The following is a 14,686-nucleotide window of genomic DNA, read 5'->3' as shown; positions in this document are numbered from 1 at the left end:
GTGGTTGGTGGGCAGTTTCCCCAGACATCAGCAGCGTGACATGAGATGATGTAGAGTGTTCTAGCCACAAAATTTGGTGGAGAGGCTAGAATACATGAGATCTCCAAAACCCCGAAATCATTTATGGAAATTCCGCCTAGAAGTGTCTCAATTAGATTATTAACCGATTTTTAAATATTTCCTAAGTCTAAACTTAGGGAATATGGTTAATTAATCAGTGTTAATTGAGATAAGGTGTGAATCATCTAGAAACTCACACGGATCGATCCAAAGATGATCCTAGTCTAAGTCACCAGGTTCGTGTTTGAGTTCGAGTTCGGCAACCTTGAAATTCGAATAAAGTTCGGCAACTAAAATTTTGTCGATAAAGTTCGACATATAGAAATTTGAAAAAAAAATGTAGATATATAAAAAAAATCAATTTAAAGTCAAATTCAAAGTCTGTAATGCACATTGCAACGACATATAATTATTGCTCAAACATTTAAATCATTTCGACATAATTTTAAATTTTTATAAACCATGAAAGCGAGTGCCAAATTCCAATAAAGAACCAAGTTCCAACTTCCATACATAGTAAACAAGGTGAGAAATTCATCATAGACATTGGCAATTTGGCACACATATCAAATTCAACAAAACCATGGGCCATATCAGATTTCATATATTGAAAAACAATCTGATAAAAAAGTATTCAAAATATATAAACTCGAAAGTTTAAAGTAGCTTGGTAGTTTTAGAAAATTGTTCATGCAAAAAGTAAACTAGAAATCTAAAACAGGAACACAAGTTTTATTCTTGATGTTCCTGTGGCCCACTTGTTATATCAAAAAGTTCTATATCATCAAGAGCAGTAGGAGTTGTGAATCCGCTAGATGCTTCAGCATTAGATTCATCAGTCAATTCCCTGTCAATGTCACTATCAATGTACAAATCAGCTTCATCCATTGATGCATTTGGAACAGGATCGATCCATGGAGTAGAGGAATTGGATGACTCTTTAGCCACATTCTTCAATGCCAACTGCAAGTTACTACGAACATAAACAAGATCTTCTAATCTTCTAGATAACAATCTATTTATTTTCTTGGAATGAATGTGGTCAAAGGAACTCCAATTCCTTTCACATGCTGATGCACTTGATCCCTGGCTTAAGATACGAATTGCAAAATTTTGCAATTCTGGTGCCCTTGAACCATAAAATTCCCACCATACTGCTGGATCACTTCTACTCCTATCACACTTTGCTGATTGTGTTCCAAATAGCCTTTCTTCTAACCTGTATGCCCTCAACTGACTTCTGATCAAACCTGCAATTTCTGGATCTAGATTTAGCTTCTCAATAGCTTGGATAAGTCCATTCATGATTTCTTCATCCCTATGTCTTGGTAACCCAAACAATCTAGGGTCCAAATAGCATGCTGCTGCATGTAATGGACTATGCATCATCTTCCATCATTGATCAATTAAATCCCATATCTCCTGGTAATCAGCGTCCACATTATTAAAAGCAATTGCAATGGTCTCTTTGCAACGATCAATGCTTTCATAAACAAGACCCATACAAGGTTTGTCACCATCAACCATGCTGAGCACATTAACAATTGGGCCACAAATTTTTAAAACCTTGTTTGCATTTTCCCAAAAGCCATTATTGAGCACTATTTGTTGAACATTTTTCCCCTTAGTTTCTTTTGAAAGGGTAGATCTCTCCCATTCAGTGTTGCAAAAAACAGCACTTAGGCTCGCTTTTTCCTCAACAACTCTTTTCAGAGTAATATAAAAAGTGGCAAACCTTGTATCACAAGGCCTTAACAACTCTTTTGATGCATTCTTCCTGTATATGATCAAAGTGAGACGATGGTTGATGATGAAGTTTGCAATTGTTTTGGCTCTTCGGATTGTCTTATTGACCCAAGGAAATTACCCAAGGAAATTTGGCTAAGTCATGCAACATTAAATCCAAGCAGTGAGCTGCACAAGGGGTCCAATAAATCTGATTATACTTTTCCATAATCAGCTTCCCTACACCAACACAATTTGATGCATTATCTGTAATAACATGGACAACATTTTCCTCCCCAACCTCTTGAATCGCTTCATCCAAAATTCCAAAAATAAATTCTGATGTCTTCACTTGATCCATTGCATTTACTGCCTTCAAGAAAAGTACCCCTGCCATGACACAAATCTGACCAACCATCACTCAAAATTGTGCATCCTGTAAGCTTCCAAAACTCTTTAATCTCAACCAAATTTCCTGTCACTTTGTCTTTTGTTTTCTTTAACAAAGTTGTCCTTAAAGCTTCAGATCCGAGAGGAACATAGCCCTTCCCAAAATCAATGGCCTTTTTAATTACATTTTTAAAATATGGACTCCTCGCCACATTAAAGGGAATTGCACATGCATAAAAGAATTCTACAACAACATCATCAACTTCTTGTTTATCAATAGGTTTCCAGAATTGATTTAATGTTTTGGTTCCACTTGTTTTTGTTTGAGTAGAACTTGATCCACCAATGTTTGAGATTGAATTAATGGTGTTGGAAGAAGACATGGCAATCTCCCTCTCAATTCGCTGCTCTTATTTACCTTTTCTCCTTTTGCATCTTTGAATTGGAATGGTCTTTATGCATTGTGGCTTTTTGTTCATCAGTGATCTTAGTGTAGGCTTCAATACCACCTCCACTTCCATTGCTAATACCGAGAAGGTGATCCACTGCTCTAGTTAAAGTGCTAGTGAAATTATGTCCACACAACTGACATGAAAGATTATAACCATCTTTTTTGACAAAATTCCAAGCTACAGCAGTTGATTTTGGGGGTGCCATTGAAATTTGAAGGTTTTGAACCTCTGATTGTTGAAAACTGGTGAAGGCTTGAACTCTGAAATGTCTGCAATTTTTTTTTGAATTTACATTTTCATTAGTTTTTTTTTTTTGCAGAATGAAATTATGAAAATTTGAAACTATATTTTATATAAAAAAAATTATCAGTTCAAAATTCAGCCTCAGCCTCTTTAAATACTGATAAATTGTATTTAAGTTTTAACTGATAAAAACTAGTAAATTTTATTGAACTGATAAAAAAAAGTGTATTTTAATTTTTGACTTACCTGGACAGTGGAGGCTGGACAGTCTGGACAGTGCGGCTTGCTGGAAACTTGAGGCTGCTTGAAAGTTGAAGGCTCACTGCTCTTAGGCAGCAGGCTTTGTCAGGACTCAGAACTTCAAAAAAAAAATCTGAGCTATCTCACAGTCACCACTACTCAGATTTCACAATTATAATTTAGACCAATCAATGATATTGATTGCAGCCTGCAGGGTTTGAGGAGAGGAGTCAAGACAAATTACTGAATCATAAAAAAAAAAAAATCATCACAGCCTACAACCTACAACTTATAAGTCTATTCACCCATGGAGAATCTCCTGGAATAAATAAAAATTGAAACGCTGAGCAGACATTAAAGAATCTTGGTGAGGTGAAACGTTTTTAAAAGAGATCCCAGGTCCGAAGGGAAGGAAGCTATTTAATTGTTCGTCAGTTTAAGATTCCAAATATATTAATCTGATCACCCTTTAAAGAGTTTCTAAACATTACTGTTCAAAGTTGTTCACCAGAATTGAGAATTATGAAGCAAAATAGGAAAGACAACGCATTGTGGAATGGGGAAGTTATAAGTTCTAATTGAGACAATCTAGAGAAACCTTTAGGCTTTAATGTAAAATTTGGGGCTTTAGCGTGTTATTATGTGTATTGACCAGATATGTAAACGATTTGAAGAAATAGAAGATGCCCACGATTTGAAGAAGGTGCTAGGCTACAGGTTTATAAACTTATTGTGCACTGTGCAGGCAGCAAGAGTCAAGACTGCTCGGCTAGCCGCCAGGTATCAGTATGTCAGCGTGCAGGAGTCAACTTCAAGAGCCGAGCTGAGGCAGTAGGAGTCAAGAGCCGAGCTGTGTATCACTGTATGTTGCTCACGCGGAGTCCGGACTGGCAGTTCGGTTGAGGTCAGTGGTCGTCAGTCGCTCGGTGGTAGACTAGTAGTGTATCAAACCCTCCGCAAACAATGAAACCTAACCCTCTGGCGTCTGCAAACAATGAAACCAAAAGCAAAACGGGCCCGCAATTCATTTCGAAATTTTTTTAAAACAGGAAAAAAATTCGAACCAAAACGATTTTTATCGAATCAAAACGAATTTAATCGATTTTGTTCGTTTTCAAATTCGAGTTCGGTTTTAAATTCGATTTTGCCATAAAGTTTGGCAAACTTGAACGAATAAGTTCGTATTTGTTTGAAGTTCGGCGAATTTCAAACTTATTCGTTCAAATTCGCCGAACCTGGTGACCATTGATTAAGTTTTCATCTTGGTCATTGGAGCTCCAACAGTGGATTATAAGAGGAAGTTGATGTGGTGTTGGAGAGAAAATCCAGTGCAGATACTCAGTTGCCTAGGTAGTTCGATTTTCTCAATAACATCAACTCAACAGAGAAGATAGAGCCAGAGGGTGAGTAGCAGGTGGAAGAGGAGGGAAACAACATTCTAGGAGGAAGATTTCCAGTTCTCGGGTGAGGCAAAGGAAGGAAGGATGAAATTTCCAGAGGGCCAGTGTAACCTCTGCACAAAGGGTGACGCTGGGAGGTTAGCGCAGAGGCTAGGGAGGCAGTTTCAGAGGCAAAGAATAACTGTGGGGTGAGAGAAAAATATCACGATATTTTTTTGAGTATTTTCCTCAGATTAGATTGTTAGCTGGGCATCTAAATTATTGTACTCAGAATTGCGGCTGAAGATTAATAATAAAACCCTCATTTGTTGCACCAGTTTTCCCAAGTTGGGTTTTTCGGGGACAATTGTCCAAAAATAACTGTGTCAGAATTATTGTGTGTGTGCCAGAATTTCTCAGCTTTCAGTGTTTTATTTTCTGCAGTATTTTTATGGTGAAAATTGCAGTTGTGATTTTATTCGTTGTTTGTTGTAGCAAATAAACTACATAATTAAATTTTCAGTTAGAAGAATAATTTCCAGTAGCTACAATAGATAAAATTTCACACTTGGGAATTTGGAGACAATGAGACATGGATTTTGTTCTTTTTCTTCCATAGACCAATTTTGATGTATTGCATGTGAAATTATGTCAAGATTTGCCCCTATGATGCCACTTGTAAACCTGTCTTTCCATGTCATAATGCTCAAGTGATGATTTCTAATGCCCTTGGGGATTTGGAAAATTTGAAATATGAGTTTTGTTCGTCTCATTGAGTAGACCACTTTTGACGTAATGCATGTGAAAATCTGTCCAGCACTCCCATTGTTCTTCCCTTGGAAAACCTATAACACTTGTTGACCAACTTTTCCCACCCATAAATTGAGCATGCCTTCTCTGATTAAAGAAATTCCATGTGGCATGTCATCTTCTCACTAAGTTGAACAATCTAAGATCATGTTGACTTTTTTACTTCTGGGACCACTTTGCATTGGGAAATGTGAAAATCTAGACACAAGCGAGAACATAAAAATATGGGGTTTCAAAGTTCCAAAATTCCCTTGAAGACTTGGTCAAATAGCAATCAAAGAACACCATGAAATAGATAACTACGTTATAAGAAACTCAAAGACCTATATGTTGAAGGCAGAGAGAATGGATATACTAAGTTACTGGAAACACCTGAAGAATTTGTCGGAAACGCGGATCCCCGTTTTCGATATGGAAACAAATATGATTCTTGTCTGAAACACTGTAAAAACGTTTTTGTGCTGTTTCAAAAAATCGGAAACTTAAGATTTGGAATTGGATATCTTTCCAAGGGATTTAAATTTTTTTGGACCCGTTTCCGGATTTCTAGAAACAGATCCACAAAAACCGTGATCGGAATCCACCCTTAAAATGTTAAAAGGCGTGAAAATTTGTATAGCCATAAATAAATAATAAAAATGAAGAAATCAGATTTGCAAATAAACTCAAAATAAATACAGTCTCATAACATCTCTTCTAAATCTTTAGAAACAATGACACTCCATATATTTATCAAGGATTCTTACTAAGAAAAACATAGATGTTCAAAAATGCAAACAAAAGGGTTTGATGAGTGTTTTCATAAAGAGATTTATTTGAGCGATTAATTTTCAGTTTGGTTAAGGTTTGTTAATTGTCATTGATTTTGCTCTCCATTTCATAAATCCCTCCAATATAACAAATATTCTCTAGCCAATTCTTTGCCTGCATATATTCAAGAGACCAAGCTGACATTGAGAAGATTGAAATGTTCAAATAGGTCTTGACGGAATATCCCAATGCTCCCATGGGCCCTTTAATTGCCACGCAAGGAAGATAGATATCATCTGCCATGCATGACACATTCTTTGAAGGAGTTGGACCTGAAAGCACAAAGGCTGTAGCATTTCTGATTACATTACTAATGATGATAATAATATGTTGAATGTTATAATAACCATTAATGATGCTGACAATGTTTATGTTGAATTGATGATGATGATTTGTTTATGTTGAATTCATGATGATGATTATGTATTTTTAGATATAGATTCTAGATTCTAAAAGATGAATGGTAATATATATATATATATATATATATATATATATATATGCCGTTTCCTTGTCGTATCATATCCTGATTTTTTGAAAATTTACCATATCCATTTCAAACCCTGTATCCGTATCCGTTCCCATATCCATTTCAGTGGAACTTAGTGGATATAAATAAAGGATTGCAAGATCAATGAAAGTAGAAAGCTAAAAAAACCTCTTAGGAAAAAGTAGAGGGAGCACAAGGTAAGATGTAGGCATGAGATCCTTTGTGTGGTTTCCATGGCCTCTAGCTTGACAATGGATATAGTGTAGTTTATGCTGTTAGAGTCATAGTTAAAGAGAGATTTGAGCCTGGAAGATGCTGAACCTATGTGCCTGCAAATGATATCTATGTAAAGAGGTACAATCCAATTTCTGAGATGTTGATGCAATGAGAAGGATTGCTATGTTATGCTTTGTGCCCTTGTTTTTATTTAATGAAAAGCACTGATGCTTTACTATTGATTTGTGATGCTTCCATGAAACTGGATTTGCTTCCACATTTTATCGCTGTGCACTCTGAGGTTCTGCAGCCTGTAGCTGCATCATCCCTGGATCTTGTCCCCATCTCCTTTAACTACAGTGAAACATGACTCTTCAGTGTCCTCAAGCTGATCTATAACTCCTGTGTTCTAAAAAAGAGGTTTCATACATCAAACTTTTATTTTTTTAGCTTCTTTATACTTGAAGAAGGTTATGTTTGGTCTCTTCCATTTCCATCTCTTCTGGTTCTTGAAACACATGACAATAAGAACAGGGAGTAAGAACTAGGTCATCTGGAGTGGTGGTAGTAAGACGTTATAGTTGTTGTTCAATAACACAACAACTGGGATGCCATTCAAATATGTCACACTGCACAAGCAAATAGCACATTTCTTCTTGCAAGGATCAGATAAACGGTATAGAAATCATTAATACGATCCATAGAGTGGCTTGAGTGTAGTCATGTTTGATTTTATGCAAGTTCCATTACCCTCTTCCCTCCAAGGTCTAACTTCTTGCATATGTATTTGTTTATTTCAGAAGGTATACAGGAGTACATTAGAGCATGAGAAAGCAGATCTGTCTTTTGTTTAATTTACAATGATGAATCATCTTATACTTCTGCATCTTAACATGATTATCATCACTTGAAGGTATACAGCATTACATTAGAGCATGAGAAAACAGATCTGTCTTTTGTTTAATTTACAATGATGAATCATCTTATACTTTTGCATCTTAACATGATTATCATCACTTGCCTTGATATGTGGAAAGCTAACTGTAATGGAACCCATGTTTGACATTCTTGGAAATAATTCATTTTAATGCCAAACTTTTAGGAACACCATGTTCTATGCAGTATATCTCACTTTGGGCCATATCCAATTTAGACTGATTTGTCACTTTCTACTTCTGAAAACCAACAGGTTATGCAGTCGATTGGCTTTCTTGGACCGGCCTTTTTTTTGACACAGCTGAGCCATGTCAAATCTCCAGCAATGGCAGTTTTGTGCATGACATGCAGCCAAGTATGCAATGAACCTACAGCATCATTCTGGCTTTGAAGCTGCAAACTATGTTTTTCCCTCAATACTTCATTCCATATAAATTCAAGTAAATTTGACTGCAACTAAAATATTGATGAAACTTAAACCTTATTTTCCATAATTGATATCTTTTCATTCCTATTGCAGGGTTGCGATGCTTTTTCTCAATCTGGTCTGTACTCTAATCATCAGGATATTGGCCCACGCTATGCAGTGAGTATCCTTTGTTGAAGGAAATGTAACTAGGTTCAGTGTTCATAAATGTACTTTTGATATTTGCGTTATTCAAGAAAAGAAATATTATTCTTATAATATATGTCAATGAGTTTCCTGCTCATTGAAATAGGTCTAGCATTAGTTAAAGTGCTTTAGGTGAGTCAAATAGTCAAAAGAAAAGGTTGAAGACCTTAAAGGTCATGTTACACCATGTATGATCATGTACTAAATTCAAGAGACTACCTCCAAGCAAAGTCAAGTCTCCTCCTATGCAAAGGCACCATCAAAGAAGATCCTTCAAGTATGAAAAACCACCATAGAAACCATCCGAAGTCTGCACAACAAGTCGGCCTACAAACAGTTAACATGTCGGCCTTCTAGTTGGCCTAAAAGGAGGGACAGTCCTCTATATATAGAGGCTGTCCACTCCACCAAAACGCACTCACTTACATCTCTGGAGTCTGAAATCTGTGAAGTAAAGAGGCAAGTAAAGGGTAACGAAGGACAAAGGAGAGGTCTCCAAGTGCAGTGAAGAAGGTGAAGCCTATACCGAAGTCAAGAGGACCATTTCTAGGGCAGCTGTAGTCACAAGCATAGTTGCAGGAAGCGGTCCCAACCCCCCCCGGTTCCAAGGCCCGAAGCGCGTCCCGTCCGGATGCATCCCCGGAAGCACGCTTCCAAAATTCGGAAGCGTGCTTCCGCCTGTTTTGGACGCTTCCATCTGTTTTGGATGCTTCCGCCTGTTTGGGATGTTTGTTTGAGTATAAATGCAAAATATATATATATATATATATATATATATATATATATATATATATATATCTAGATAGCAGATGCTTCGCTTCCTAGATTTTTGGAAAATGACACTTCCACGTCCCTGCTTCCAAAAAACATCCCCGCTTCGTCCCCACTTCGTGCAACATTGGTCACAAGTGCGAGAAAAGGGAAGGCTGCCTGCGGTCATAACAACAGTAGTATATCAACATCACATCTCTTATTTGTTTGGGCTAGAACATAGGCCTAAAGGGCCTCCCACCCAAGCGAAGAAGTAAGGAAGAACAACGAAGGTAATAGGGCTGTTCTAAATCCTATTACAGCCATACATGCGAAGAGAAGGGCGCTGTCTCTACTAGTATAACAGCCCTCCCATTATAGTCATACAAGTTTGTTGGTTGGTGGACAGAAGAAAGGGATCATCATAAGGAAAGGGTCTCACCAAAGGTATTTCTTCTAGAGCAAGTGCAACAAGGTTTACTAACTCTTGAAAGAAGAACGAAGTGCCAGAAGAAGGAGGACGAAGTGCCGGAAGAAGAAAGTGCCAGGGAACAAAGTGTAGAAAGGAGGAAGGACTTGACTTGTGCTTGGAGGATTTTCTAGTCAAGGGTCTAGGGTTTGGCATTGATCAATAAGAAGCTTCAATAAGAGAAATTTACCAAAGGGTTTTCCTTTCAAGAGAAGAGAGGTTTTGGCACTGGCAGAGAGCCAACATCTTGTGTTCTTCTTCTTATGTTTTGGTAGCAATTTGATGAAGTACACACACATGCATTAATAATAATAAGAAGAAGATTAAGCTAACAAGAAAAGTAAAAAGACTCCACAAATTGTTATCAAGTAACGAAGAATCACACTACACTTATTTGCCCTAAATTCTTCAACATGGTATTAGAGCTAAGGTGACACATCAAGGAAAGGGCAACTCAAGAACACTTATCAAGGAAGGACATCTACAAGGTTGAGGCATCAAGCCTAGAAGTCTCAATCACTTCAAGGACAAGAAGGTATCCAATCCATCGTTCATCAAGGAAGTTTACATAGCAAGAAGAAGAGCCTTACATAAAGGCACCTACAAAGAAGATCAAATCGAAGCAGGACCTACATCAAGCTACAAGTCATCAAGCAAATTTCATCATCAAGCAAGTCCACTTGGAGAAGGCAACTTGAAGAACATCAAGATCCAAGGAAGGCAAGCCATCAAGTCTTCAAGGAGGAAGCAAATCCATTACATATCAAAAACCATTCAAGTAAATATATGTCCCCTTCTGAATATACATCCATGTCTTTTAGCAAGGAAAGCAACAAATTGGTAGGCACCAATAACTTTCTTGTGTGGAAGAAGAGCACTGATCTACTTCTCAAGGAGAATGAACTTTTAGAACATATCAAAGGGAATATCATTATCCCTGCTAAGGAACAAACTCAAGCCTTAGCTAAGTATAATAAGGATGAGACAAGAGCACAAAGGATTCTAATAGGATCAATCAAAGACTCTCTCATTCCTTATGTCTCCAAATTTGAAACATCAAAAGAAATTTATGATAAGCTAGTAGAGCTATTCTCAGTATCCACAACCGGAGAAGTAATATATCTAAGGAATGAATTGTACAAGCTGAAGATAACAGAGGAAGGAATAGCTCCCTACTTCATGAAAATCTCTGAAATGAGAGATCAACTTCAAGAGCTTGGGGAAGTCATGTTTGACAGAGAGATGACAACTGTAGTACTTAATGCTCTACCTGAGGATTGGGGCAACTTCACATCAAGCATATATGCCAAGAAGGAAGAAACTACTCTCAGTGAAATGTGGTCTCTATACAAGACAGAGGAAACCAGACTTAAAGCGAAGGAAGATGTGGGATCAAAGGAGCAAGCATTTGCTACCATGGCTAAGAGAAAGGGAAAATTTGGCAAATTTGGTCCACGAAAAACAACCAACAAAGACATGTCCAAAATCCAATGTTTTGGATGCCAAGAATATGGACACTACAAAAGGAATTGTCCTAAGCTTAGGAAGGACAACAACAATAAAAGAAAGAGGGAAGAAGCTCACATGACTCGAGGTGAAAGAAGAAGAAAAGAAGCAAAAGAAGGAAGATCCTCCGGATCTCTACTATGACTAGGTCAAACTCTTTACTTCAAGTCTTCTTTCAAGGTTTTGAGTAGGATAGGAGCATGTAGGAATAAAATAAAATTGCATGACTAGAAACATATTCTAGAATCTAGAAGCATGAAGTACATAGAGTTCTAGATACTCATGAAGATGTAGCATTTATAATGAGAATAAAAATGCATGAGTAGAAATATCTTCTAGAATATAGGAGCATGGTAGATATAGCTCAAGATATTCATATAGAAGGAGCATACCTAGTATAGGACCTCATCCATGATAAAAGAAGATTGATCATGATTAAGAATCTTAGAAGACCTCCATCATCAAAAGAAAGGAAACATTTGCAAGGCAAGGGTCTTTAAGATCCTATGATGGAATCTTCAAAAGAAGGTTCATGAACCAAAGCAGTTATCTCACTGGGAATCTCATTCATGGGATTCAAGAAAAGGATGATATGCAGGCAAGCTAATATGAAGCAAGAAAGGCCACACCAAGGACAACCAAATGAAGCTAAGATGATCAAAGGAGAATCAAGATGAGGTATGTATGCATCAAAGTTTAGTCATGTTATCATTTGTAAATTATTGAGTCATGGGAATAGTTCTATGACATGATCAAGTAGGAAAGAATCTCTTTCACCAATGACATGCTCGAAGGCATGTACTACAATGCAATGAAGGTCAACAAAAGGAAATACTCACAACCCTCCCATGTACTATAGCGCTCCCATTACAGTCATACAAGTTCGTTGGTTGGTGAAGAGAAGAAAGGGATCATCATAAGGAAAGGGTCTCATCAAAGGTATTTCTTCTAGAGAAAGTGCAAGAAGGTTTACTAACATTTGATAGAAGAACGAAGCGCTGGAAGAAGAAAGTGTCGGGGAACAAAGTGTAGAAAGGAGGAAGTACTTGACTTGTGCTTGGAGGATATTCTAGTCAAGGGTTTAGGATTTGGCATTGATCAATAAGAAGCTTCAATAAGAGAAATTTACCAAAGGGTTTTCCTCTCAAGAGAAGAGAGGTTTTGGCCTTGGCAGAGAGCCAACATCTTGTGTTCTTGTTCTTATGTTTTAGTAGCAATTTGATGAAGTGCACACACATGCATTAATAATAAGAAGAAGAATATTAAGCTAACAGGAAAAAGTAAAAAGACTCAACAAATTGTTATCAAGTAACGAAGAATCACACTACACTTATTTGCCCTAGATTCTTCAACATCCTTTTCCCATTTTGACAAAAGTCAAGTGGAATGATTGCCAGGTGATGTCTCATCTGTGATTCACTTGGTTTGAGATTCTAAAGGTTGCTTCCCAGGCTATTAAACTATTGTAGATTAAAACAAAAATATAGTGGGTTTGAACTAGTGATAGTCCAAAGATTTTGATGCTAAGTAATACCAAGATAATGGAAATCTACTTCAAAATTTTAGTCTAGTTATTTGAGTCTTTGTGAAATAAGACACAACATATTGTTGTAACTTTTGGTTGGAAATATTTGGTACTCACATTGAATGGAATGTGAATGTTACAACATAGCTTTAACTTCTATAGGGGGTAGAAGTCCTGCTTTATTGAACATTGGCAATGAAACCTAGGAATCACATGCCTGATTTATAAGTGAGTTGATTCAGAGTGAATCTAAGCAAGTTAGAGGATTGAAATTTTTGGCTTTTAGGGTTTCTATAAAGATGTTTGCAACATGCTTGAGGGCGTTGCATGTAATTAGTGGTGCATGGTGAGTTTACTATCCTTGGATGTAGCATGATGGACATTGCTACCACTCAAACTCTCATTTACATGTAAAAGTCCTAACCACAATAGGAGAGCCTAGAGAAAAATATTAGGCATGCCACTCACTGTCAACTCAATGCCCTTGCCCCACACTTGACACTATCTAAAAGAGGTATCCTAGTCTAGAGGGAAAACTCGAAAGGTCAACCAAATTAAATTGTGTAGATGTGAGAGTTTAATGTAATGTTCCTAAACAGGAATATAAGTGATATACAAAGCATGCAAACAATCCAACAATCAGAAAAACAAAATATACATTAAGCACCCATGGAAACATTGGAAATAGAGAACTGCTGAGCCATTTTATTACTTCTTCAGGAGAAAAATACAATTGTAAAATAGAATGGTGCACCTGGGCTTGTCTCAATGGACAAGCATGACAAAACCTAGGTGAGAAAATGCTAAACTTTAGGTTGTTACAACTGTTGCACCAAACTGAACTACGCTGCCCCAGAAAACTGCTCTGTCTGTTGACTTTGAAGGGCTGGAATTACTGCTTCCCGTGCTTAGAAAATTATGAGATTTCATCTCCTTGTTCCTTGGCCTAAACCCAGAAAAAGCCCCGAAGGAATTCGCCAAATGTTGACCTCAGAATTTTGGCCCAAATTCCCCTTAGCTCCTCTAGTTGCTAGCTGAGTTGGGACCCCTGTTTGACCCCTTAGATCTGCCCAAAAAATTCTGTAAAATTAGGAGTGTGATTCTTTCCCAAAACCCAGAAAAACCCAGAAAGGGTTTCCCTTGGTTCCAACCTTCAAAAATTGACCATTCACAACTTGGCCCTCCTCCAATTTTGAATTTTGTTTCTATGACTGATCCTATCAATATCTGCTCTCCCAACTCCAGAAATCCTCCTCAGATGGCCCTCCAAGTGATCTCCTACTTCTCCTGACCAGTGCCAGCTCTACAATTCCTTCCTCCAACTCCCACGTGAGCCTAGTGATGGCTCTCTGCACAGGCCCCGGGTAACTGTAAATTGAACTGCTGGGATGTTGGCTCTTCTGGCTCCAAAACTCACAAGAAAGGCTGGCTCTTTGTTTCTCTCCCAATCCTCTAACTCTCCTGGCAAATGCTTGATCACTGATAGCTCCAAACTCCCCCTGCGTATTCTCCAGCTAGCCAAAAATACACACTCGTTGTTGTGGCTGAATGGTAGTGCTGTAACACACTCCCGAAACTCCTGAAATACTTATGGAACTGCCTCTCTAGGACGGGCACGGATGGTCCCCCGAAGTAGAGGTTGAATCTCCCACTTCAAAGATTTGTGGCTAAACAGCCGGTTGACTCAGCTAAACAGCGGAGCGAACATTCAAGTAATCTTGATTGCAAGGTGTAAGAATGAATCCAAAATGAGAGTTGCTCCCTCCTTATAACTCCTTGGGCCTCCCTAGCCTCATGTGGGCCCCTCCATCCACCTATTTGACTTTTCCTCCAAGCCATTCGAATAGGTCAATTCAAACTCCCATGTGGGTGGCTCCCACATTCCACTAGCAACCAAATAAAGTCGAATTGCCTCTTAATTCCCTAAGTCGAAAATGATGGGTACTCTTCCTTAGCCAAAATTGTGCAAAATTGTATAGCAGCACCTTGTTACAAATGTATTTGAGAAGGGACATCGCATTTAACTAGCTTAGGTTGAGCATGGATTACTAACCAAACAACCCAATTTACAT

At 37.8% G+C, this 14,686-nt stretch overlaps 1 protein-coding gene across 3 annotated transcripts in view; it reads left to right on the top strand.

The window, feature by feature from the left end:
* Positions 1–14,686, top strand: part of LOC149147194 (sodium-dependent phosphate transport protein 1, chloroplastic-like) — a 374,349-nt gene that overhangs the window by 269,315 nt on the left and 90,348 nt on the right. For all 3 annotated transcript variants that reach the window (XR_016263648.1, XR_016263649.1, XM_089445626.1), the window contains exons 8-9: positions 8,005–8,106; positions 8,272–8,337. Coding sequence is in view for 1 of the 3 variants with exons in the window: in XM_089445626.1 (XP_089301752.1) it covers positions 8,005–8,106; positions 8,272–8,337 (168 nt within the window). In the remaining 2 variants the exon portion in view is untranslated. The remainder of the gene's footprint in view (positions 1–8,004; positions 8,107–8,271; positions 8,338–14,686) is intronic.

The sequence above is a fragment of the Pinus tabuliformis genome, chromosome 9 (assembly GCF_031772625.1).
Source record: "Pinus tabuliformis cultivar Carrire ecotype Pingquan chromosome 9, CPIR1, whole genome shotgun sequence".
Classification (NCBI taxonomy): Eukaryota; Viridiplantae; Streptophyta; class Pinopsida; order Pinales; family Pinaceae; genus Pinus; species Pinus tabuliformis.
Note: the sequence above shows the minus strand (reverse complement) of the source record. Positions and strands in the feature narration are given on the sequence as shown.